General features: G+C 60.7%; 1 protein-coding gene across 1 annotated transcript in view; it reads right to left on the reverse strand.

The window, feature by feature from the left end:
- Positions 1-873: 873 nt before the first annotated feature.
- Positions 874-24,582, reverse strand: part of LOC142595943 (scavenger receptor cysteine-rich type 1 protein M130-like) — a 57,727-nt gene continuing 34,018 nt past the window's right edge. Inside the window, 15 exon segments of the mRNA XM_075724814.1 lie at positions 874-1,130; positions 1,381-1,533; positions 1,737-1,820; positions 2,252-2,347; positions 3,100-3,237; positions 3,526-3,561; positions 3,975-4,289; positions 4,373-4,435; positions 4,920-5,234; positions 5,590-5,904; positions 5,990-6,316; positions 7,235-7,265; positions 7,267-7,550; positions 7,661-7,960; positions 9,301-9,627. Coding sequence (XP_075580929.1) covers positions 874-1,130; positions 1,381-1,533; positions 1,737-1,820; positions 2,252-2,347; positions 3,100-3,237; positions 3,526-3,561; positions 3,975-4,289; positions 4,373-4,435; positions 4,920-5,234; positions 5,590-5,904; positions 5,990-6,316; positions 7,235-7,265; positions 7,267-7,550; positions 7,661-7,960; positions 9,301-9,627 — 3,041 coding nt within the window.

Below are 24,582 nucleotides of genomic sequence, written 5' to 3' on the forward strand. Positions count from 1 at the left end.
CAGGCAGCAGGAGGGCAGGGGTTGGGGCTGAGGCGCAGCAGGAGGAGGGGCTGCCAGGGCTGCCATGGGGCCTTCCAGCCCCTGCCCAGGACGGAGGCAGCTGTGGGGCTGTGAGGGGAGTGCGGAGCTCTGCCAGGGCCCAAGGCAGCAAGAAGAGCCCATGGAGACTGGGGTGCTGGCAGAGGCAGCCAAGGGGCAATGCCAGCCCCGTGCTCCCCAGCAAGTGGCTCTGCACCCTGTGCCAGGGCAGTGGGGAGCAGAGCTGCCTCCTAACCAGTGTGGGAGGTGATGCGCGGGACGTGATAGCCCCTGGGGCTGGCTGGGGGGTCCAGGGCACCGCAGCCACCTGTGGGCTCACTTGTGTGGGGCCACAGCCCAGGGCTCAGCCCAACACGGCAGCTCTGTCGTGGCCTGTGTGCTGTGGGACCAGCATGGCCCAGGCAGGGCCTGGGGGAAAGAGCAGCTGGGGAAGCCCGAGGTGAGGAGATGGGCGCTCCCGCTGGGGCGCATCACAGCACCTTGCAGAGAGACGGTTTTGTAGGAAACTTTTGCTGGCAGGGTGGAAACGTCTCTGCCAGCAGGAATATTGCCCAGGGACCATGGGCTCTGGCAGCCCCACAGCCTGACCCCGAGCCCGCTGCCCCCGAGATGTGCCCCTTCCCCACCACCACGTCTTTGTGCTCTGCTCCCCCCAGTCAGCCTCAGGGAGACACCCCGACAGCCGGGCAGGCAAGCACCAGCTCTGGGTCATACCCCAAAGGCTTTTAATAGGAACAACTGCGGAGGCACAGCGTGAAACCAGGGGAATCAAAAGAGAGGCAATGGCCAGGTGTTTCCGCTGCCCATGGGAAGAGGGAGACGGTTCCCTGGTGCTCACGGCTCTCCCAGCTGCAAAGTCCCCTCCTCGCTCCCGGCTGCACCCAGCTGCACGGCAGGGATGGGCTCTCCTGGCGCGGGGCTCAGGGATGGCTGTGCACTGAGCTCTGCTGTCGCAGCCTTTCTGTGCTCAGGGGGATGTGCCAGAGACACCTCTTCAGCATCGTCATAGCCTGTGCTCTCTGGGGACAGGAACCAGGCATCTCCCTCAGCTGCAGGGGCCCCAGCACTTCTCTGCGAGCGCAGGTTTGCCCCTGCAAGCAGCAAGGCAGGCCATTGCACGTTGGCCCCATGGGGTGCCCCTCCTGCTCTCTGCATCACCTGCCTCCCGTCTCCTCCTCCCTCCTGACATGTCCAGCTCCCTCTGCCAGCCCCGGGCCCCCCAGGGAAAACTCCCAGGGCAGGGTCCCCCATCCCAGGAGCTTGGGCTCTCTGTACGGCAGCGATTCACCTGGCACCAGGGATGGCATCCCATAAAGCGGCAGCGCCATCTTTCCCTCTCACCTCCAGGGGCATCCCTGGGCCCTGCTCCCTCCTCTGGTGCCCTGGGCATTTCCCAGGCTCCCTGCCCAGGGGCAGGATCCTCCCCAGGGGCAGAAACCTCCCTGGCATCATCATAGCCATGCGCTGGGTCACTTCCAAGCAGGACAGGGACGTCTGAAAGGAGAGGGGAGCTGGTGACACTGAGGAGATACATCTGCAGAGCAGAGGACGGGAGGATGCGCAGGGCCGTGGGGCTCAGACCCTGGTGTTGGCAGCACCCCAGGAGACTCCCCAGCTCTGTGGGGACACTCAGTGACACCGCTGTCCCTCACATGGCTGCAGGGAGGAGAGATCCACTCCTTCCCGCACCCTGTTACCTGGTGCTGAGCCCGGACCCTCCTCCTCCTTGCTGTCCGCGGGGTAGGGCTGCAGCTTGGCCAGGGACCCCTCTGAGTAGGAGCCTGGAGAGAGGCGCAGCGGCTGTTATGGGAGTGTGCTCTGCTGAGCCGGCTTGTGGTGAGTGCTGCTGGGGACGGGGGACCCACAGAGGCAGGGCTGTGTGGGGAGGAGGGCTCAGGACTCGCCCTGCTCCCCTGGGACCAACCCTGCCTCAACGGGGCTCCCAGAGCTGCCCCGGGACAGCCCCTTCCCTCAGCCCTGCAGTGTCACCCAGGGATTTATGCAGGGGCAGGCAGAGAGGGGCTGTCCCTGGCTGCGATGGGAAGAACTGCTGGGGAGGAAGCTCCTCTGCTGGGCCCAGGACCCGGCTGCTCTCCCCACACACCCCAGCGCTGCAGGGACCGTAGGCCAGGGGACTGCCGTGGGTCAGCCCTAGGTGGAGGTTTGGGGACAGAGCCCTGCAGATGTGCCCCCATGAGGGACCCACACCCACCTGAGCCGCTGAACCTCGCCTGCTCCTCCCATGCCAGGTTGTAACTGATTTCCTCATAGACGGCGTCAGGGAAGGGCTCCCACGCTCTCGCCGAGCCTGCGGACAGCGGCAGGGCTGGCCCAGGGACAGGCAGAGAGGGGACAGGATCCCGCTCTGCTCCCCCTGCTTTGGTCCCCGGGCTCAGCAAAAGGCTCTGGCCACAGCACAGCCCCGCTGCGCTGCCTGCTCACTGCTACCCCTTCCTCAGTGAGGGCAATGTCCCCACGGAGGTGAGCTGGGGCAGCGACACCCTCACAGCGTTTCCTCAGAGACAGCCCTTGTGCCCCTCTGGCCCCTGGATCAGCTCCCCGGTGCTGAGCTTGGAGCAGCTCCCGCCTCTCCTCTCCCCCTGGAGCTGCCCCCTCTCTGCCCCAGGGATCCATAGCACGGCCCCTGCCCTGCCGCGGGGAGGTCACGGTTGCACAGAGGAACAGCCTGGGGGCCTGAAACCACAGGGATGGACCCTGCTGCCCCACGTTCCTCCTGGCATCTCCCCTGCCCCACAGACCCCTCCAGAGCTGCCTGGAGCGCTGCCAGTGTCGTGTCCTCGTCTGTGTCCCCTCTGCTCCCACCTCCCCCAGCCCAGCTCGGCCATTTCTCTCCTCGCCCCGTCCCTAACTCCCACCGTGCCTGGACTCTCTCTACCCCTTGCTGCTGGTGGCCCATGGCCCATGGTCAGGCGGTGGATGAGGCGGCACATGGCAATGAAGGCAGCACACACGCTTATCCCCCCAGCTCTGCCTGTGCCGCTCACTGACACCTGCCAGCACCCCTGGCCTTGCCAGGAGGCATCTTTCCCCGGGACCCACCTGCGCGCCCAGCCCTGGCGCTTCGCACTTGCCCGGCCAGGAGGGCCAGGAGCAGGCAGAGAAGGGCCCCCAGGACGATGCAGATGATGACGGGCAACGACAGTCTCCCGCTGCCGGTCGGACGGTCCCGGCTGGGATCTGCATGGGCAGGAAGAGAGAAAGGGCAGCAGCAGGCCTGGGAGAGGTGGGGGCTGGCACACCCCAGTGCTGCCCCCCCACTACAGCAGGGGTAGGGGACCCCAGGAGTGAGGGATGAGGAAGCTCCCACCCTGCTGGGTAAATGAGAGCCCTCCCCAACGCCCCTCCCCACTGCTGTCCCGGTGCCTCCTCTTGGGAGTTTCACACCCCAGCAAGGAGCCCCCTCCCTACAGCTGTGGCTCACAGCGGCCCCGAGAAGAGCCAGCGCTGGCAGGGAGGACAGGTTACCTGCTCGCGGGGTTGGTGCTGCCGTCCTGGGTGCAGCTGCAGAGGGGAGAAAGGGAACTGGGCTGAGAGGGTGGCTGTGAGGGTACCAGGGAGCCGTGCGTGTGTGTGTGCACGCGTGCGTATATCCCTGCCACCCCCCACCCACACTGCCCCTCCTGCGAGGCTGGTCAGGGGGGCTGGGACAGAGCCCAGGGCCCTGCTCTGGCTATCGGGCAGGATGGCGCAGGCAGCCCAGGAGATGCCCCTGGGGGCTGCAGGGCCCTGCAGGCAGGAGCCGGAGGACATCCAGCCCCACAGAGGCTGCTGCCCACTTGGCACCAGGCTCCCATGCTCCACAGGCACAGCCTTGCTCTCAGCAGCTCTGCAGCCATGAGGGGACCCAGTGGGGAACACGCCTGCCCCGGCTCCCTGCCAATACCCCAGCAAGGGCTGCCAGCCCCGCCGCTCACCTGAGCACTGCACGGCAGCGTCCTCCTTATGCCGGCAGGCCCCGCTGTCCCCAGGCCGAGCCCAGCAGGCCTGCAGAGATGGCTCAGACCCCCGGCACTCCACCTGCTCCAGCCAGATGGGGCCCGTCCCCTCCCCAAACGCAGCCTCGTCCAGGGCAGACACTGCGGGGCCACAGCCCAGCTGCCTGCACGCCACCTCGGCATCCTGCATGTCCCAGGAGTCGTCGCACACCGTCCCCCAGGAGCCGCGCTGCCAGACCTCCACCCTGCCCGAGCACCCGCTCTCGCCTCCCACGGCACGAATCTTCTCCCTGTCTGGAGAAGGCAGAGACCTCCCAGGGCACCGGGCAGCAGGCAGAGCCCTGCCAGGAGAGAGGGGCATGCAGAGGAGCAGCTACCTGTGCAGCTCGTGGAGTTTGGGCACACGGTCCCCACGGCCGGGGCTGTTTCTGGCCGTCTCCCTGCAGAAGGCAATGCTGCCGTGAAGGGGCTGCTGAAGGGGGTCGTGCAGCAGAGAGTGGGGCTGAGCTCTGCTCACGCCTCCCCGTGCCGCCTCGCTCACGGCAGCAGCTGAACCCCGCTCCTTCAGGGGACATGCACGGCACTGTGGGGGACCCTGGCTGCTCAGCCCCAAAGGGACCCCGGCTCACAGAGAAGCAGGAGGGTGTCCGTGGAGGGGACACGCCTCGCAGCCCTGGCTGGTCTCTTCTGAGACCTTGCCTGGAGACACCGCTGCCTCCCCCGGGCGCTGCTGGCAGCCGGCTGGCAACTGCTGGCGAACGAACGTGTGGGGCTCTGAGAGCTGAAGTGCCATTTGTGCCACCAGAAGCAGCAGGGTCTGGCACGTACAGTAAAAGCCCCCGTGGGCCCTGTCTCTGCGCTTGACTGTGCCCGGCAGGGAGCAGGAGCTGGGGCAATGCTGGTGCCCAGGAAGCTCAGAATTACCACTGCAGGTGATGTGGGTCTCCTCTCGCAGGTCATCGCACAACCGTGGGTCCCAGGGAGCAGAGGGACACTGCCAGAAGGAGCTGTTTCTCTCCCCACACTCCACGCGATCCAGCCAGGCGTGGCCAGACACCCTACCAGAGGGCAGGCGTGTTTCCAGGGTCCCTGCGTCCCCGCAGCCCAGCTCCTTGCATGCCAGCGACACCGTTTGGAGAGTCATTGAGTTGGAGCAAACGCTCCCCCATGTGCCATTGTAGAAAACCTGCAGGCGCCCGGAGCAGTTGCTGCTGTTCCCCAGCCTCAGGGCCATGAAATCTGGGAGGAAAGGCCCCAGAGGGGCACAGGCTGGTGTGGGGCTGTGGGAGCAGAGAAGCCTCTTCCCCCCGCAGGCCCTGGCCAGGCAGGGGCACGGCCAGCAAGTCACCCTTTTGCCAGGGGCCGAGAGAAGTCCCTGACGGAGAGACACCCATGCCCTCCCCGCTAAGCCCTGGGCACAGCTCAGCTGACAAGGGACCCCCCGTGGGACCGAGGGGCTTCGTGCAGGGGTGTCCCCAGGACAGGCTCGGGCAGGGGCTCCGAGGCAGCCAGGCACAGCCTGGGCCGTTGCCGGCTCTCCCCTCGTCCCGGCCTCCCCGGGCGCTGGGCTCCCACCACAGCTCCCGGCACAGACCTGAGCAGACGACTCCTGCGTCCTCTTTGTGCGCGCAGTCGTGCTGCCCCCAGGACCCTGCCGGGCAGTCCCAGAGAGCAGCTTCGGTCCCGGAGCAGTTCACGCCATCCAGCCAGAGCTGACCGGAGCCTTCCCCGAAGCGAGCGGAGCCGACCGCCTCCACCGCCCCGCCGCAGCCCAGCTGCTGGCAAACGATGGCGGCATCAGACAGGTCCCAGCCATCGTCGCAGACGGTCCCCCAGCTGCCCTGGTAGTAGATCTCCACTCTCCCAGCGCAGCGCCCGGGCCCCTTCACCAGCCGCACCTGCCGGCTCCCTGCAGCAGGAAGAAACCCCAGCTGCCCTCAGGGGCTGCTGCCCACCCAGCCCAGAGCCCGGGGGGCCCGTGCAGTGCCACTCACCCGCGCACACGACGCCCACGTCCTCCGCAATCCCTGCCGCCGCTGCGCTCTCGGGCAGGGAGGTGTTGCAGAGGCTCAGCTCGGCCTCGTGCCCTGCGCACCGCACCCCTCGCAGCCCCACGGGACCCGTCCCTCTCTGAGGCTTCGCGGGGTTGTAGGCTTTTTCTGCCTCTCTGCACCTCAGCTGACGGCACACCACGCTGGCCTCCCGCACGTCCCACTCGTCATCCAGGACTCGGCCCCACGTCCCGCGCTGCAAGATCTCCACTCGTCCGTTGCACCGGCTCCCTCCACCCACCAGCCGCAGGGCCATGGAGCCAGCGGGGCCTGGGGACAGCAGCCGTGCCCCAGCCCTCGGCAGCACCACAGAGCCCACAAACCTGCAGCACCTCCCCAGGCTCTGCAACCCTCACAGCACCCTGCAGCTCACCCGCCTGCCCTAGCCCTCTGCGCTCAGCTTCAGGAGCACGTTTCCACAGGATTGCTTTCCCAGGCCCTGAGCAAGACGCTGTCTTTGCTCTTGGTGGGGCAGAGCCACCCAACACGTCTCTGCTGAGGGCGATGGGGCAGCTCCCGCAGGAGGGAGCAGCAGCCGGTGCAGGGACCCGGGCACAGGCAGTGCTGGCCAAGCCTTGCCCAACCTCAGCGCTGACACCGGCGCTGCTGAGACAGCAGGCAGAGCCCGCACGTCTGTGCCCCTCTGCATCCCTGGGTTTGGGGTCTGGGCGCCTGTGTCCCTGGCAGGGAGCAGAGCACGGGGGGCCTTTCTGAGCAAACAGCACAAGGTTGGGTCTTGTGCTGACCGGAAGCACCAGGAGCAAGGGCAAAGCCCAGCCCTGCTCTGCACCTCAGCCCCCAGGTCTGCTGCTGGGGGCACCTGGGCAGCCCCCACGGGCGTGGGATTGGGCTCTGGGGGGGGGTCTCTGTGGGGCTGGGACAGGGCTGTCTGCAGCCAGAGGGATGGAGCTGAGCCCCACAGCCCTATCCTGGGCCTGTCCTGCAGCAGCAGAGCAGAGGACCCCGCGCCTGGCGCTGGCCGCAGGGCCTGAGCCACTGCCCTGGGGGGCAGAGATGCCTGACCTCGTTCACTCTTCAGCTCTCCCACATCGGAGCTGTCGGTGAGAGCAGGCAAAGCCCTCCAGGTTGCTCCTGGTGCAGGCAGGGTTTCTCAAGGGAGAAATGCAGCTGGTGCTGCCACGGGCTCCCCTGCTTTGGGTGGCCATGGCACCTTTTCCCAGCACCCACCTGAGCAAATGACAGCAGCGTGGTTCTCAGGGGGAGCACGGTGAGGCCCCCAGGGCAGTCACTGGGCACTGTCCCAGGTGGGCTTCAGTCCCCTCACAGTGGAATGAGTCTCTCCACACAGGTCCGGTTCCACTCCCAAAATGCCCTCCTCTGGGAATGGACTCAGCAAACCCGCAGTCGAGGTGACGACAGAGAACGTGGGCGTCCAAGAGATCCCAGCGGGAGGCACAGAGGGTGCCCCAGGTGCCCAGCACCTGCACCTCCACTCTCCCCTCACACGCCGTGCTGCCGTTCACCAGCCGGAACCCTGTGTACTCTGGGGACAGAGAACGATGAGAGTGCGGACCCAGCACGGCACGGTCCCTGCCCTGCTCCCCTGTCCCCAGCACACCCCCGGATATGTAACACCCCACCCTGAGTCCTTACGTGTGCAGGTGACACCAACAGCATTGGCATGGGTGCAAGGCTGGTCCCTGGGGGATCCCCTGGGGCAGAAAATGAGGAAGGATTCATTCCCGGCACACTGCAGCTCTCTGTCCCACATGGGACCCACACCTTCTCCAAAGCGAGCTGCCCCAGGCACGGACAGGGCTGTGCCACACTGGAGCTCCCTGCAGACCACCTCGGCAGCTTTGGGACCAAAGTCGGAGTCACAGACAGTTTTCCCGTTATGGACCTCCACACGTCCTGAGCAGGGGCTGTCCCCTCCGACCAGCTGGACAAATCCTGGAGCAACCAAAGACCCCTCAAGCTCTCCCAGAGCCCTCTGGCAGTTACGTGCCTACATCCCAGCTGCTCTGCAAGGTGGCCACAGGCAGAGAGACCGCAACCACCCCACCGCTGCCAGTGGGTGCCGATGGCACAAACACACCAGGGCCCCCCTGCCGCTCCTCAGGCATCATCACAGCACTTGTGGGCTTGCTGCTGTCCCAAAGCCCCAGCCGTAGGCACTGCTCAGGCACACTGCTGCTGTCCTGGAGACCCTGGGCTTCCTGGCACCAGCCACAGGCACTGCAGTACCCAGAGCACTTGGGGCCCAGGGGGACTGGCCCAGGCCCTGCTGGCGGCTGCAGCCTCATCTGTGCACTGAGCTCAGGGCCAGGATGAGGAGCCCCTTGGAGCTGCCAGAAACACAGCCTTTCTTTCCAGGCTGTCTCAGGCTGTTAGGTGGGACATGGGACAGGGCAGAGGTATGGCACGGCTGTATCCGCATCCAGTGGCTGTGCCAGCTCCCCACTCTGGCACCTGCCCAGGGAGGGGGTCCTCAGCCAGGGCCAGAGTGCAGTGCCAGGCACGCACATCCCCACCAAGGGCCAGGCAGAGGGCAGGAGAGCGGGCAGAGGAGCAGCCCTGGGCTGACACGAGCTCCCGGTGCAAGCACAGGCACTGAGGACAGTGCAAGTGCTGGCAAAGCCCCTGTGGCACAGGGCAGCCGCGGGCTGGGGCAGGCAGGAAAGGCTGGGCAGCAGCTTGGCCCTGCCTGCCTGGGGCCGTATCCCCATGGGCTGGAACTCATGGGGGGACCCTGGGAGAGGAATGAGGTGCCACGGGCCACCCTGCTCCTCTGCCCAAGGCCAGCGCTCCTCCCCTCTGAACATCCCTTTGCTGAGGCTGAGGGACTCCTCTCTGCCAGCAGGCACAACCCAAAAGTCCCTTGCCATCTCATGCCCTTCCCCGGGGCTGTGGGTGGCCACGTGAGCAGCTCCCGGTGCCTCTGGCATGGGGGGACCTGGCCCTCGGCAATGCCAGACAGGTCCTGGCTGAATGGGAGGAGAAAGATGGGAACCAGCAGCCATCCCGGGGCAGGGAGAGGGATTAATCTCCCAGCCCCAGGCCCCCACTGAGGGTGGGCTGAGCCACCTTGGGGCCTGGCAGTGGCTGGACACACAGGGTGGGCTCCCCTTGCTCTTTCCTCAGGGACCAGGGACAGCAGCAATGACAGTCCCAGCCTGGCAGTGTGACCAGCCACAGCCCTGCTCCAGTGCCCGCTTGTTGCTCTCTGAGGGCACAGCCAGGTCCCTTCCCCTGTCCTGGTCCCAAAGCTGGGGAACAGGCTGGCCCCTTACCTGAACACGTCACTCCAGCATCCAAATAGTGATTACAGCTGTGTTGTCCCCAGCCATGGTGTTTACAGTCAGACAGGGCAGACTCATTGCCACAACAATCAACGTCATCCATCCAAATGGGGCCAGATCCTGGCCCAAAGACTCCATACTGAGGAGCTGTGACAGCAGACCCACAGCCCAGCTGCTTAGAAACCACTGCAGCATCCTTCTTGTCCCAGTAGTCACCACACACGGTTCCCCACTGGCCCTGGTGTTTCACCTCCACTCGCCCAGCACAGGGCCCACCGCCATCCTCCAGCCTCAGCTCTGCAGCCCCTTCAAACAGCAACATGGGACCGGTCAGGAGAGTGCCGAGCTCCAGACTGCAGGTCTAAGGGTCACCCCTGCCCAGGCCGAATCACAGGCACCGGGGTGGGAGCCCCTTCCCCTCCAGGCTGTCCCTGCAGCAGTTTTGGGGTCCCTCCTGTCCCCACGGTCTGTGCAGGGCTGGGGTGCCCAACTCCAGCCCTGATGGGCTATTCACCACCCCACAGCCCTTGGCACCTCTTCCCACGCCAACGGCCCCTGCCCGTGCCCACCCACACACCGTGCCCCCAGGCCCTGCACAGGGCACCGTCTCCTCCCCAGCCAAGCACACCCTGCACAGCCCCATGCCCCCACGCCCGCAGCTTCCCCGGCACCACCTTCCCTGGCACCACCCAAACCCACACCACCCCCAGGGCTTTCTGTGTCCTCAGGGAGCACCGACACAATCCCAAGGATCCCCCCAACCCACGTCCCCTCCTCGCCCCTGGCATCAGCCCAGCCCCTGTGCTTGGCCGGGGCCCCCAGGAAGGAAAATTCTCTGCAGCCTGCGAGTGCAGACAGCCCGCTCCCCTTCTCTCTGGGGGATACAAACTGCCTTCCTGGGGTCGGGGCTCCCCTGCACCCGGGGGCACTGAGCAGCACACAAACCTTGCGGGGCACCCCGCAGATTGGCTGTGCCCTGGGGATCCCGCATTGCTGCCGTCACCCCCTGGACCACTGCTGGCCCCAGGGGCACAGCCCGGGGAACAAGGAGCCCCAAAGGGTACCCCAGGATGGGGGATGTCTCTAAATGCAGCCAGGCACGGGCTGCCTTAAACACAGAGAGGCACAGGGAAAGGCAGAAGGTCCATGGACGTGAGCACCTTCTGACCCTTGTCCCAATGTTGCCGGGAAAGCAACCTCAGCCCCAAAGGAATCCTGATACCCCGCCGCTACCCACTGGCCCTGGGCGGTGAGACAAGGGAGCCAGCACTTACCCCTGCACAGCTGCACCCAGAGGAGCAGGCACAGCACCCGAGGGGACAGGAGTCCCTCCATCCCCATCCTGAGCCTGCTGCCCCGCTGGCACAGCCCTGCTGCGCCCCGCTCCCTGCCACGGCTCCGGGCAACTCACGGGGACAACGACGATGGCAGGCTGATATATCTCTGCAGATGCCGACCCAGCTGCAGGAGGAGCCAAGCGAAACAGCAGCACCTTTTTAGACATGAGTGGCAGCTATCTCCCCTCCGACACAGACCAGTCCTCCAATGAACTTCTCCAGCGCCGTTCATGACCATATATGAGGGACATCTCTGTCCCACTGCGGGCGTCAGGGTCACTGCGGTGGGGGATCGTCACAGGACGAGCTGAGCGTGGAGGGGAAAGGAGTCTGTCACTCCTTGCAGCCTGCTGTGGGGACAGGGAGCACTGAGCATCTCCTGCACTGGGCTCATCCAAGAGCCCAAGGCGTGAGTGTTCCGGCACCCCCGAGACATGGGAAGCACAGGGCTGGGACTGCCGCGCGACCTGTGTCAGGATGGGAAGGGAACAGCCCCTTCCCCTGCCACAGCCCCTGCTGTGCTGGCAGCAGCAGCTGGGAAAAAGCCTTGGCCAGGGGAAGAGCTCCATGCCAGCAGTGCTGGCTCACGCCTCCCTCCCTGGAGAGACCCACGGTGGGTCCCTCGCAGGAGCCGGAGCTGGGACATGGCCCTGCCCTGGCAGCAGACACGCAGCCCCGAGGCTCAGACATGTCCCTGGCTCTCAGCGTGTCACTGCGGTGCCGTTATTCCCCGCGGGTGGATCGGGACCTGGAGCCTGCAGGTGCACAAACCACAGCCCACGTGGCCTCGCAGCGCTCGCCGCGCTCCCCTGGCAGCGCCCGTGCAGGAAGTCTGTGGTTTCCTCCTGGCACCGTGCCCAGGCACATCCCTGCCGTGCCCCCGAGCCACCCCCAGCCCCACTGCTCCAGCCAGGGCTGCAGGGGCTGCTCCTTCGGCCTGGCAGCCACGGGGCCAGGCAGCTCCCGTCCCCCGTCGTGCCCCTCTCATGCACACGGCCGCTCTGCACCCAGCCCCACGGCCACGGGTGCCATCGGTGACGTGACCTCACCCCCTCCTGCTGCCACTGCTCTGTGCTCATGGCTTACACTGTCACACCTCTGCCTGTGGTGCATGGGCTCCTGATGATGATGCTTCTTCCAAAAAGCCACATTTGGGTAGGGGCTCCATATGATCTGCATGACATCAGAAGCACCCACACAAGCCACATGCCTGCTCTTGGCCTAAAAGCTATTCCAGCAGCAGGGAAATCACAGGCTCGTACACAAGCCATGTGCATACTGCTGGCCTATCCGCCACGCAGCTACAGGTGATGTCACAGCATCTCCACCTGCCATGGACCTGTTCCTGGCTTACCAGCTATGCCGGCACTACTGACATCACAAGGACATTCACAAGCCATGTGCCAGCTCCTGGCCCATCATCCGCTCAGGCACCAGCAGCCTCACAAGCACCTACACAATCCATAAGCCTGCTCCTGGCCTATTAGCTCCTCAGGCCTGAGTGACCTCATAAGAACCTGCACAACCCATGGGCCTTCTCCTGGCTTGTGAAGTATTCAGACACCAATGATCTCACAAACCCCTACACAAGCTTTGCGCCTTCACCTGGCCTATCAGCTACTCGGGAACCGGTGACCTCACAACCACCCCCACAAACCATGTTCCTGCTCTTGCCCTGTCAGCTCTTCAGGAAGCAATGACCTCACAAGAACCTACAGAGTCCAGGGGCCTGCTCTGGGCCTATCAGCTACTCTGCCAAGAGTGACCTCACAAGCACATCTCCCCCTGTTTGCCATGTACTCCTTGTTGACGTATTCAGTCTCCAGTGACCTCACAAGCACCTCTACAAGCCTTGCACCTGGTCCGGGCCTATCAGCTACTCTGCCAAGAGTGACCTCACAAGCTCCTACACAAGCCATGAGCCTCCTCTTGGCCTATCAGCTACTCAGGCAGCAGTGACCTCACAAGCACATACCAGCCTAGGTGCTATGTGCTCGTGTGGTGCAGTGACCCCAGACGGCAGCTAAACCCCCACCCAGGCACTCACTGCCTCCCTCCCAGCAGGATGGGGGAGACAACTGGAAGGGCAACAGCGAGAGCAAAACTCATGGGTGACGATAAACACAGTTGAAGAAGTGGAGGGAACAAGAGAAAAGGAAAGAAGGGATGGAGAAGCACTCACTCACCCCAGCAGACCGATGCCCAGCCAGTCTCCGAGCAATGGCTCCTTTGGAGAAACTCCCCTCCCAGCTGTATTTCTTAACAAGATGCCAGATGGCATGGACTATCTCTTTGGTCAGTTCGGGTGGGCTGCCCTGACCTTGTCCCCTCCCAGCCTCTTGCCCACCCCCTGCCTCCTCGCCGTGGGGACGCAATGAGACACAGAGAAGGCCTTGACATTACACCAGCACTGATCAGCAATAGCCACAACGTCACCGTGTTATCAGCACTGTTTTAGCCACCAGCACACAGCACAGCACCATACGTGCTGCTGTCAAGAAAATGAACTCCATGCCAGCCAGACCCAGGACAATCTCCACCCCTTTCTACAAACCGTTTGCATCCTGCTCAAGGCCTGCAGGATTCAATGCATTTCCATCAACCACTACCCCCTGCTTCCCTGTCCTTTCACATGACGTACACGCAGGGAACTGTGTTTGGCTGGTGTGGCTCAGGTGGACCTGGACAAGTCCCAGCCCACTCCTGACGTCTCCCCTCACTCAGTCATCTGGAGTTTTTTGCAACATTCAATCAGGTCATCAAGCTAAGGACGAGGCAAAACATGTAGCACCAGCCTGCCCCCCACAATGGTCTTACAGGGAGCTGAGAGATGCCCCCAACCATGGGGAAAGGGAGCTCACCTCCACCATTAATCTTCTTAGTGTGACCCCTCAAAGTGCAGTGTGCAGTTCATGGGCCCATTGGCTGCTTTTTCTCATTCATGTGGTTCTTCTGGGGGATTCCCTTGGGGTCTTTTCCTCTTTGTCCCCATGCACGTGGTCTTCTGAAGCTGGCATTTTGTCCTGGTTTTCCATTTTCACGGAGAGCATGGCCTGTGTCTTGCAGCACTGGTCAAAGCCCAGAGCCTACCCCAGTAAGCCTGCATGGCCGCCCTGCAGGGCTGGGCTGGGCTGGGCTGGGCTGGGCTGGGCTGGGGGGGATTCCCACTCTGGCTCACAGCACTGGGCTCTTCTTTGCAGGTGACAGGATTTGCTGTGGGGGCCCCTTGGAGGCCTCCTAGACGCGGGCCGTAGCCCTTGGGCATGTTCCAGCTTGCCCACGCCCCACCACTTTTCGGGCACCCCTCTGCCCTCCCGAAGTGCCCCCCAGCCCAGCCCTGCCAAGCTTATTTTGTTTATAAGTGGGAATGCCATATCTGGGGCGCCGATTATAAGTGGGACTATTCAGTTTCCAAAGCCCCCGATTATAATTGGCATTAATATGGAGAAGATTATTACGAAAGCATGGGCGGTGACGATTACATTGTCGATCTGTTCATCTCCTAGGAGGGTCCCTGGTTGTCCTAGTTCTGCGCAGATAAGTAAGCTAAGGGCGGTTCCAACTATTCCGGCTCATGCACCAAAAATCAGGTATAGGGTGCCGATATCTTTGTGGTGAGTTGAGAATAATAATCATTTAATGAAGGTCACAGGTAAGATGGCCGAGTGTCAAGGCGTTAGGCTGTAGTCCTTTTTACAGAGGTTTGATTCCTCTTCTTATCGGCTCTGTGGTGAAATTCATGTTGAGTTGCAAGCTCATCGATGTGTGCTAAGAGCGTGCCAGAGCCTGATAGATGGAGGCCTGTTGGTTTGGGCATCTAGCTGTTAACTAGAATTTTGTGGGACCAAGGCCCACCTGTCTAGACCAAGGCCCTAGCTTAATTAAAGTGTCTGCGTTGCACTCAGGAGATGCAGTTAGTGTCCTGCGGGTCTTAGCAGAAACTAAGAGGGTTTAACTCTTGTTTAAGGCTTTGAAGGCCTTTGGTTTTGGCTATGCTAAGTTTCTAAATGATGGTCAAAATTATGGGGGAGATAGGTAGTAGTAGGGCCGATAGGGAGGTGAGGATGGCGATTGGGGTGCTTGTTGATTTGCTGACGTGCCACTGTTTTATGTGGTTTGTGGAGTTTGGTGGGAGTGTGATTGTTGAGTAATACGCATGGCAGAGGTAAAAGAATAGTCCTAGTAGTGACAGTCTAGTGATGGTAGTGGCTGCTGTTGTCATTTCTTGTTTAGTTAGTTCCTGGGTGATGAGTCATTTGGGCAAGAAGCCTGTTAGTGGTGGAAGGCCTGCTAGGGAGAGTAGGGTTATTAGTAGGGCTGCGTTTAGCATCGGGGTCTTTGTCCATGTGGTTATGATTGTTGCTAGTTTTAAGGTTTTGGTTGTATTGAAGGTGAGAAATACGGCGGTGGTTATTAGCAAGTACAGGTAGAAGGTAAGTAGTGTAAGGCTGGGGTTGTAGATGATGATGATGATGGCTATTCAGCCCAAGTGTGAGATGGATGAGAAGGCTAGGATTTTTGGAATTTGGGCTTGGTTTAGTCCTATCCAACCCCCTAGGGCGGCAGAGGCAATAGCTATGCTGGTTAGGAGTGTCGGGCTGAGTGAGTGGGATGTTAGGAAGAGAATGGTGACTGGGGGGGATTTCATTATTGCTGATAGTAGTAGGGCAGTAGTTAGGGATGATCCTTGAAGGACTTGTGGGAATCAGAAGTGGAATGGAACTAGGCCTAGTTTTACTGCAATGGCTGATGTTAGTAGGGGGCAGGATATTGGGTGACTTAGCTGGGTGCTGTCTCACTGTCCTGTGCATCAAGCACTGGTTAGACTTGAGAAAAGGATTAGTGTCGAGGTGGTTGCTTGGACTAGGAAATATTTGATTGCTGCTTCGATAGCCCGTGGGTGGTGGGATTTTGAGATGAGAAGGGTGATGGCGACTGTGTTGATTTCTAGGCCGGTTCTGTATACATATATATAGTGCAACTATCTCTAAATAAATATCTGTTTAGACGTATTTCCAAACTTATCTATAAATAGATATATTTTAGATAAATGTCCATATATGTACGTGAGCCCTTCCTGGCCCAAAGGCGGTGGGCAGCCAATCCCAGGGCTGCCTGAGAAGACGTGGGTATGAAGGGGTGAAGAAATGGCTGCCAGCCAATCCCAGTGCCGGATGAAAAGAGGTGGGCAAGGAGGCTGTGGGAAGTGGCAGCCTCCCTGTGGGCAATGCCAGGGGCTTCCTTTGTGCCGTGGCCCTGGGGACACCGGGACGCGTGGCCAGTCCTGCCAGCCAATCCCAGGGGCTGCCTGAGAGCAGGCAGGTGTGACGGTGTCAGGAAATGGCCATCAGCCAATCAGAGAGCAGCATGAGGTGTCACCCAATGGCAGCTGACGGCCATGGCATGGCGGCACCCTGTCCCAACCTGGCGGCCAAACCAAAGTGGCGGCCCCTGTGCAGGCAGGGGCAGGGCCTTCCGCGCCTGATGTCTCGCTGGGCACAGCGGAAGGGGTGGCCGGTGCTGGCAGCCAATCAGAGCAGAGCACGTGGCGGGAGAGGAGAGGGGCTGCCAGGGCAAATGGCGCCGGGGCTGCTGGCAGGGGCCGGGACTTCCCCCGGCAGCCGCTGGGCGCGGCACCTGTCCCGCCAGGGCTGGCGGAGCAGCGGGGCCTGTGCTGCTGGCGTGTCCCAGGGCAGGGATCCCAACAGGCAGCAGGAAGGGCCCTGGGGAGCTACAAACACCCCAGCCAGAGCTGGGCCTGCGCAGCTGCCCGAGCCTCCACTTTCCTCCGAGCTCCAGGCCCCGGCAGCGACTGTCCCGCAAAACATACGGGCCATGGAAGTGACATGGAACAGCGGCCCTGGCTGAGCCCTCGGGGCAGTTTATCTGCGCTTCTCCTCCCGGGGAGCCTGCAGCTGCCCCAGCACCGCCTGCGGTCACCGTCTGACAGCGGCACAAAAGGAGCCCTCGCTCTGTGTGGGAGCTGTCTACGCATGCGCTGGCATGGTCTCTATTTTCATCTTGCTCGTGACAGCCAGCCACAGCATAGCTTGCTCTCACCTGTGTATGGGGGTGTGGAGGGAGCACGTCTGATCCCCTGAGAGTATTGGGTCAAGGCCCTGTTTGGCTGCCACAAGGGATAATACAATAATGAGGAAAGGAGGAAGCCACAGGCAAGAAGAGACAGGGACACAAACCTGACGGGCAGATGCTGAGGGAGGCAGTGCTGGGAACCAAAGCTGGCCAGTCATGCTGATAGATGGAGGCGTGTGAGAGGGGGAGAGTGTTTATTCCAGCAAGGTTATCTGCTTGGGGACCTTGTGAATTGGGGAGCTAAGAGACAAAAGGGGAAACCAGAAGCAAAGTATGCTGAGACAGAGACTTGACAAAAGAAATATGGAGTGAATGACAAGAAAGGAACTTTGCCAGTCACACTAGTTGTTGTGCCATCAAGAAACTACAGGTGCCACTTCCCAGAGGATCAACCGGACTTGTCAAGTGACATGATTGTGAATCAGAGGGACCATGGACTGGGAGGGATGCGGGAATCAGGAGAGCTATGCAAAGCCATGAGGGACGTGCAGAGGAAGGGGAAGCGGGGAGGAACAAAGTGGGGTTAGGCAGAAAATGGTATAAAAGAGGCCAGGTGCGTGTAAAACTCGACTTAGTGAGGAAGGGGATGGAGTTTTGAGTAAGAGGGAAGAGCCATGGGCTGGTGATGTATTAGGAAGAAACAGGGAAACAGCTGTGAAAAGCTTCACAGGAATTAGGGTGTGTACCAATGGCTCTGCACCAATGCACGCAGCCTGGGTAACAGAGAGGAGGAGCTAAGCACCACTGTGCAGCTAGAAACCTTATGGCTGGTGTTCCCTCCAGGCCACCTGAGCACGAGGAGCCTTTTGAGGAAGCGTTCTTACTTCAGCGGCAGGAAGCATCCCACTGGGAGGCTGAAATCCTACTGGGGGACTTCAGTCCCCCTGCGTCTGCTGGAAAAGCAGCAGAGCGAGCTGTAAGCAGTCCAGGAGACTCTTGGAGTGCATCGAGCATAATTTCTTAATGCAGGTGACAGAGAGCCCAGCCAGAGGGGAAGCATTACCAGACCTGTTGCTTGCAGGCATGGAAGAAGTAAATAGAGAGGTCAAGGCTGGTTGCAGCCTGGGCTGCAGTGATCATGCCCTGGTGTAAATCTGGATCCTGAGGGATATGGCGATATGGGCCAGGTAAAGAGTAGGGTCAGGACCCTGAATTTCAGGTGAGTGAAGTTTGAGTGGTTTAAGGAATTAGTGGATGGGACTCGCTGGGACACTGCCCTCAGGGCTAAAGGAGCTGAAGAGAGCTGGCAGCTCTGTCAGAACATTTTTCTTAGCGTGCAAGAGCTCTTGATTGCCATGTGCAAGACATTGTGCAAGGAAGGCAGGAGGTCAGCATGGCTCAGTAAGGAGCTCCTGGTCCAAGTGCAGCGTCAGAAGGAAATGCAGAGGCAGTGGCAGCAGGGCCCTGTGTCGTGGGAAGAATATAGGGACGCTGCCTGGATGTGTAGGGATGGAATCAGGAAAGCTAAAGAAGAGCTGTGGCTGAATTTGGCAAAAGATGCAAAGAATAATAATAAGGGATCTTACAGTTGTGTTGGCCAGAAAAAGAAGATTACAGTAAATGTACCCACCGTGATGAATTCCCCTCTCACTATTAAATTCATCTCTAAGAAGAGAGATTTGTTAAAGGGTGGTTGACTGTTGTCAGCCACAACATCCAGTTATTAATCCCATGTAGATGTTTTCTCCACGGTGCTTGGCAGGACATTAAAGACAGGCAGCAGAGAGAGACCTTTCCCATTTAGTCTTGGCACAAGAAGAATAAAAGACCCTTTCTTCTTCCATTTCTTAAACCCATGTCCTTTTTATGAACATTTGCACCCACATCAGCTCTTGTAGAGGTTTTTTTAAATGCTCCTCATTTATCTTCATCACATTTAAAAGCAATTATGAGCAAGTTGCTAACACCAAGGCCACCTAGGGGCATCCCCCAGAAAACGTCCCCCCTGTCAATGCCCCCCGGCCATGGCTGACCCCAAGTACGCTGACCTGCCTGGCATCGCGAGTGTGGGGCTGAAGCGGGGAGCAGGCAGGGCCAGGGTGTCCAGAGGGGGAGCGGGGGGAGCGGGTACGTGGGTGGCTGAGGGGGTTGGAGGGGTGTGGGAGAAGGGAAGGGGATGGGCGTGTCTGCGGGGGAAGTGAGGGCATGAGGGGTGTTTGTGGGGGGAGCTGAGGGGCTCCAGGGTGTGTGTGGGAGAGCTGAGGTAATCGGTGGTGTCTGGCTGGGAACTGAGGGGGTCGGGGGAGTCTGAGGGCAACCGAGGAGCTCGGGGGTTTCTCCTCATAAATGATCTGCCCAAGCCCCCACAGTCAGTGCCATCTCACAAGGCAGCTAAGAGGTGACCACAGAAAGAGTAAATGGACAAAAAGCAGGAATTATTCTCCAAGGATATCCCATTTTATGTGCCTTTAAATGAAACACTAAACATGGTGCCTAGACAGGCCTGCTTTGCTCCTCTTCTCTGCCAGCAGGAGAGCTTTCCCGGGGCTGCGATTCTGCTCTCTCAGTGACACTGGAGCTTTGGTGAGTGACCCTGGGCTGTGGAAGCCGGAGCTGGACCACGGGGGCTTCTCCTTCAAGCCCCATTCCCCTGCGCTGTCCCTTGCAGCCCGGACCACAAGCATCCTTCTCCTGAGGGACAAAGCTCCCTTCCCCACTAGCAGCACAAGCTGTAGGAAGCTCCCTGGAAGAACGTTTGCAAGGGACACACACAAGTCGAGCTGCCACACATCCTCTTTGTTTTATGATTCTTCCTAAAGGAGGTCTTGGGCCTGCGGGTGGTCGTTGAGGCTCACCATCTTCCCATGAACCTGTACCCAGTACACACAGGTGTACTCTGGGTTTCCCCAGTTGCTCTGCACCTGGAATTTGATGTAGCGAAAGGTCCTGGGAAGCTCCTTCTGTAAAGAAATGGGGAGAGCCATCATTGCGCTGGTGGGAAGAGCCACAACAGATTGCGGGAGGCCCCCCTGCCTGCGCTCCCCTGCTGAGGACCAAAGGGCAGCCCTGACGGAGGAGGAAGCCAGGGCAAGCAGAGCCCCCTTTGCCAGGGCCAAGGAGGAGCCCTCTGTGCCTAGAAAGCAAAGGCCTGGCCTCAGAGGCTTGCTGAGGGCAGCTGTGGAAAGCGGAGGCACAGTGCTGCCCGGGCTGCCGCGGGACGCGGGGAGAGTCCCGCTGAGGGGGGCAGGCGTCTGCCATCCTCCCTGCCACCGTCTCCCCTGAGGGGGACTGTTTCCCTTCCCGCACCCCTTCCCACTGCTGCTTTCTCTGCGCTACCCGAAGGGAAAGGAAAGCCCTTGCAAAGGTGGGGCAGCTGCCTCGGCCAGCAGAGCAAAGCCCCATTTGCCCTCCTCTTGCCGCCTTCCCCGCAGGGGCATGGAGCATGGGAGAGCAGAGGCTGGCTGGGGTGATCCTCTGCACTCTTTCCTCCAAGGACTTGCAGACAAGCCTGCCTTCTTCCCGGGCATCCTGCCCACAGCTCTTGCGGTACCTGCACATGGAATGTCTGAGCGATCTCCTTGTGCACGTCGTAGGTGAATGTCCCCAGGAGAGTTTCTGCCGTTGCCTCATCCACTCCCTCAAAGACGAGAGAGAAAGGGAGCCGGTCAGGCCGAAGCAGGGTGTCAGAAAATGGGCACGGCGAGGCCAAACGCGGGAACCCTTGCCCACCTCCCTTGGCTCCCTTGGTGACTCAGCTTAGGGTGAGTGTGGGTCGGGATGCTTTCAGCATGTGCTCCAGGATCGTTGGCCATGAAGCAGAGAAGAAGCCCCCAAAGGCACAGAACCTGCACGTGCCCCCAGTGGCGCCCCAGGGGATGCGGTGCGCTGCAGCACCCAGCCCCAGACAGAGCTCTGAGAGAAGCCACCACGAGAAGCACGTCTCTGGTACAGCTTTTCCCTGGGGCCGCCCCCCACCCCCAACCCTCCCCGAGAAGTGCAAGGCCAGGACTTACGGAGACAGCAAAGTCTTTGGGGGCACTGCTGACTTCCCCGGAAGGAGAGACTGCCTCGGAGATATGCCAGATGGTGAAAGCCTTTGGCCAGATTTGCTCAGGCAGCCGGATGACCACGTGGCCCCGAGATCCTTGGAAAGCCCAGCAGTTGCCAGGGGCAATACGGGGCTGAAACCAGAAAGCCATGACCATCAGTTGCTACTGGCAGCCAAAGAGCCACCACAGCTGCCTGTTTGGCCAGAAGCAGAGACCTTGCCTTGCCTGTGGGCTGCAATCCTGTTTGTAAATGAGTACAAGTGCATGGGCAGCAGGGCAATATGGAAGTGTTTCTACAAACCCTCTGGGCTCCACCGCCTTTCCCAAGGCAGCTCTGCTTTCTCAGAGCCTGCAGAGAAAGGGCAGGTCTCCCTAGTGTACCTCACCCCATCGTCCTTCAAAGATTCCGCTGCAGCTACAAGGTCCAATGCAGACATGGACCCTGCTTCAGACGTGGTAGACCAGATCATGGCTGGGGGCCCAGAGGAGCACCTCTCGCTGCTGGCATGGCTCAGCAGCCCCCACCACTCCCACCCACTCTGGAAAGGGACCCTCAGAGATGCCGTATGGCAGTGGGACTCCCAAGGACAAAATTCCTTGGCAAACTGCAGCCAAGGGTGGTGGGCAGGTCACAGCAGCTGGGTTCATCTCGGTCCCCTTCCTGATGGGACGCAGTGCTGCCAGGGATCGCAGGGGTCAGGAATGCAATGCAGGCTGCAGCAAAGTGCTGTGCACTTGGTCTGCCAATGGAAAGCAAGGAGGTGAAGCACACTGAAGCCAGGAGTTCCTTTGTGACACCTGCCTGCAAGATTGTCTCTGGAGGGTTTCCAGAAGAGAAGGCAAATGGAGAAAGCCACCAGGTCTTCTTGCCTTGCTCACCATAACTCTTGGATGTCCTCTCCTCATCAATGGTGGCACCTTACATGACGGTGGAGAGAGATTAGGAGTTGAAGCAGTGCATTAGGATGCATTTCTCAGGCTGGAAAGCAGAGCTTGGCAGAGTTTGGGGGAGTGCCATAGACAACGTGAGGGCAGTGAGACTTCCTGTCTTCCTACCTATGGCTTCCAGAGCCCAGTCAGGCATCTGGAGGTAGTTTTCAAGCACCTTCTTAATTGCCACCTGTGTCAACTGCAGAATTTCCTGGGGAAAAATTGGGAATGGAGAGATGGCAGTGAACACACACACACACGTGCACAGGCCATTCTGCATGAACCCCGAGCCCTAGCACAGAGCCAAGGAGCGCCTGTGTGTCAGAAAACCCAAGGCAAGACCTGTCGGAAGAGGTGCCGACTCTGAGAGTGCCAAGAGGAAGCAGCAGGAGGGAGCCCGGATAGGTAGCGGGGTCTCTGATCTACCGCCAGCACCCTTACCTCTCTCTTCTCTGCTTGGACACCATGGTCTACGAGGACCTCTCTCACTGCCTGAAGTATGTTCCCCCTCACAGCAGACACCTGAGCCACCGTCTCCTCGAGCTCCCGCATCTTCTGCTCCAGCCAAGCCTGTGAGTTCCTGCAAGGCAGAGGGAAAGCAGGTCTTGTCCAGCAGCTGCCAAGCCTCTGCAGGCAGGCTCCAAACGCCGTGCAGAGAAGGGTCAGGTGAGCTTGGGTCAAGCCCCGTCCCCCAGCCCCTTTCCTTCCTCTGGTTTACAAATGGCTCCCTTCCAGCACCGTGGGTAGTAGATGGAAAGGCCAGGAGCCCTGGGTGCGAAGCAAGTGAGTGCAGGCAGCATGAAGCCAGCTGAGACGGCTCCACAGCGTGTGTTGCTTGGCAAGAAAGCGCTCTTACCCCAGAGACTGCAGCTCCGCTTCAGGAAGGCCCGACACCTCCTGCAAGATAAAGAGGGTGTGGGATGGACTCCTTAAGTAGCTTGTTTACTGCCAAAATTGACTCTTTGGAGAGACACTCTATTGGAGCAAGCATGAGGAGCACTGCCAGGGCTTCCCAAAGGAGACTCCCCTACGGAGAGGTGGCAGAATTTCCTGCTGCTTTCAGTCACTTTGGAGAGACCCTGACCCAAACCTGGCCTCTTTAACCATCCACGTTCAGCAGAGCATCTTTCGGGTCTCCATCTGACACCCCCCCCCCCCCAGACTCTCCGATGGGTATGCAGGCAGCAAAGGCACCTTCTGCCAAAGTGCTCCCCACTTCAGCCTGCCACCCTCTGGAAGTCACTCGGGAAGATCCGTCTCCGTGTTAAACCCCAAGCAGGCGCTAAGGAGACTGAAGGATGACCAGAAGTGCTCCTCCCTCGCCTCTGCCTCAGCGGTGATGGGGAGTTTTGAGCAGGCACTGCGTGTTCCCAGGGGAGGCAGGAGGGCAGAGCGACGGCCTTTGCAGGTGTTGGCTTTCCCTCAGCAAGGGACACTTATCTGCAACGCTCCCGTTCCCCACACCGTTGGGTGTCTCCAGCAGTAGACAAGAGCTGTGGGTCACGTTGTCAAGAGATGGTTATTTTCCTCAGGAGCTGCTCCCTCTCCCCAGGACTGAGAGGCCCATTTTTGGTGAGGGGTACTCACCCGACAGGACGGGAAGCAGCAGGAGAAGGAGCCTCAGGACACTCCTGCCCTTCTGGTGGGTGTGGCGTTGTCTAAAAGAGCAGGACCACTGCTGTTAGCAAAGCACAAAATCTGGGACACGTATTTGCCAGGGATCCACTTAGGAGCTCGCTTGCCACCAGGTTCCTGTGCTCAGCACAGCTGCAAGTCTGAAAGCCCAAGGGCCTTTGGGAAGGTCTGGCCCGTTGCACCCCACCCCTGGGGCACAAAGAGCTCTGGCCTGAGACAGGGGCAGCAGCCTGGCCCTGCTCGGCTCTCCCCGCAGAAGGGGCAGGGCCGTGCCCCCAGAATGGGGTTGCTGGGCTGCCCGGCTGGAGGGCAGTAGTGCAGACAGCCCCCATGCTGTGGGGCTGCCTGCTCCTGCCGGGAAGCCAGGCAGCACACAAGGCTTCTGGCCTGACCACCCTCTGCTTTCTGGGCCCCCTTGCACCCACCTGCCCAAAGTGGCTGGCATCTCCACAAGCCCAGCACACCGACCAGGCACAGGGAAAAGCCTGCTCTCCTCCCGAGACCCAAGCACCTCTTCTCTAGGCATGCGCTAGCTGCTGCCAGTGCTCTGCTTCGCACTGCTGCCCACCTCTGCAGCGCGGGGTTTTATGGAGGGCAGCAGGTTATGACATCACAAGAGCCGCCTGGTGATGCTGGTGATGAGCTGAGAGGGGCTACCAAGAAAGGGTTGCTGTGCTGCCTGGAGGGAGCAACCCTGTGGGTGAGCCTCCGCCCGCAGCTGCAGCTCCCAGAGACAAGGGGCCCAGAAGCACCCGGGAGCACAGAGAGCAGCAGCTCCTTTGGCTCCTGGCATCAAGCAGCGTGGTGTGCAGGTCCCCTCAGGCTGGAGGGCCACCCAATGCAGACTGGCACCTCTGCATACAGCCAGGGCTGCTCAGATGCACGCGTTTTCACACGGTGTTAACAGAGATGACGCTGTGCATGGTGGAAATGATCAGCAGCATGGCTGTCTCTCTCTCTCTCTCTCTCGAGTGGTGCTGCTGTCCTGGCCTCCCTCCCTGCCTCCCTCCTGCCAGTGCTGGGCCAGCTGCTGTCCCCAGACCAGGAAGAGCTGCTGCAGGCCCCCAGGGTGCTCCCCGGAGAGCCCTGTGCCACCTCCTCTGCCTTCCTGGCTGCCCAGGGATGTTCCTGGGCCACAAAGAAGGCCACAAATGTGCCTTAATCCTGACATCACTAATAGTACTGCTGCTTACAATCAACCTACTAGGCCTATTACCATATACATTTACCCCAACCACCCAGCTATCAATGAACATCGCACTAGCCTTCCCACTATGACTAGCCACCCT

The sequence above is a fragment of the Pelecanus crispus genome, chromosome 25 (genome assembly GCF_030463565.1).
Source record: "Pelecanus crispus isolate bPelCri1 chromosome 25, bPelCri1.pri, whole genome shotgun sequence".
Classification (NCBI taxonomy): Eukaryota; Metazoa; Chordata; class Aves; order Pelecaniformes; family Pelecanidae; genus Pelecanus; species Pelecanus crispus.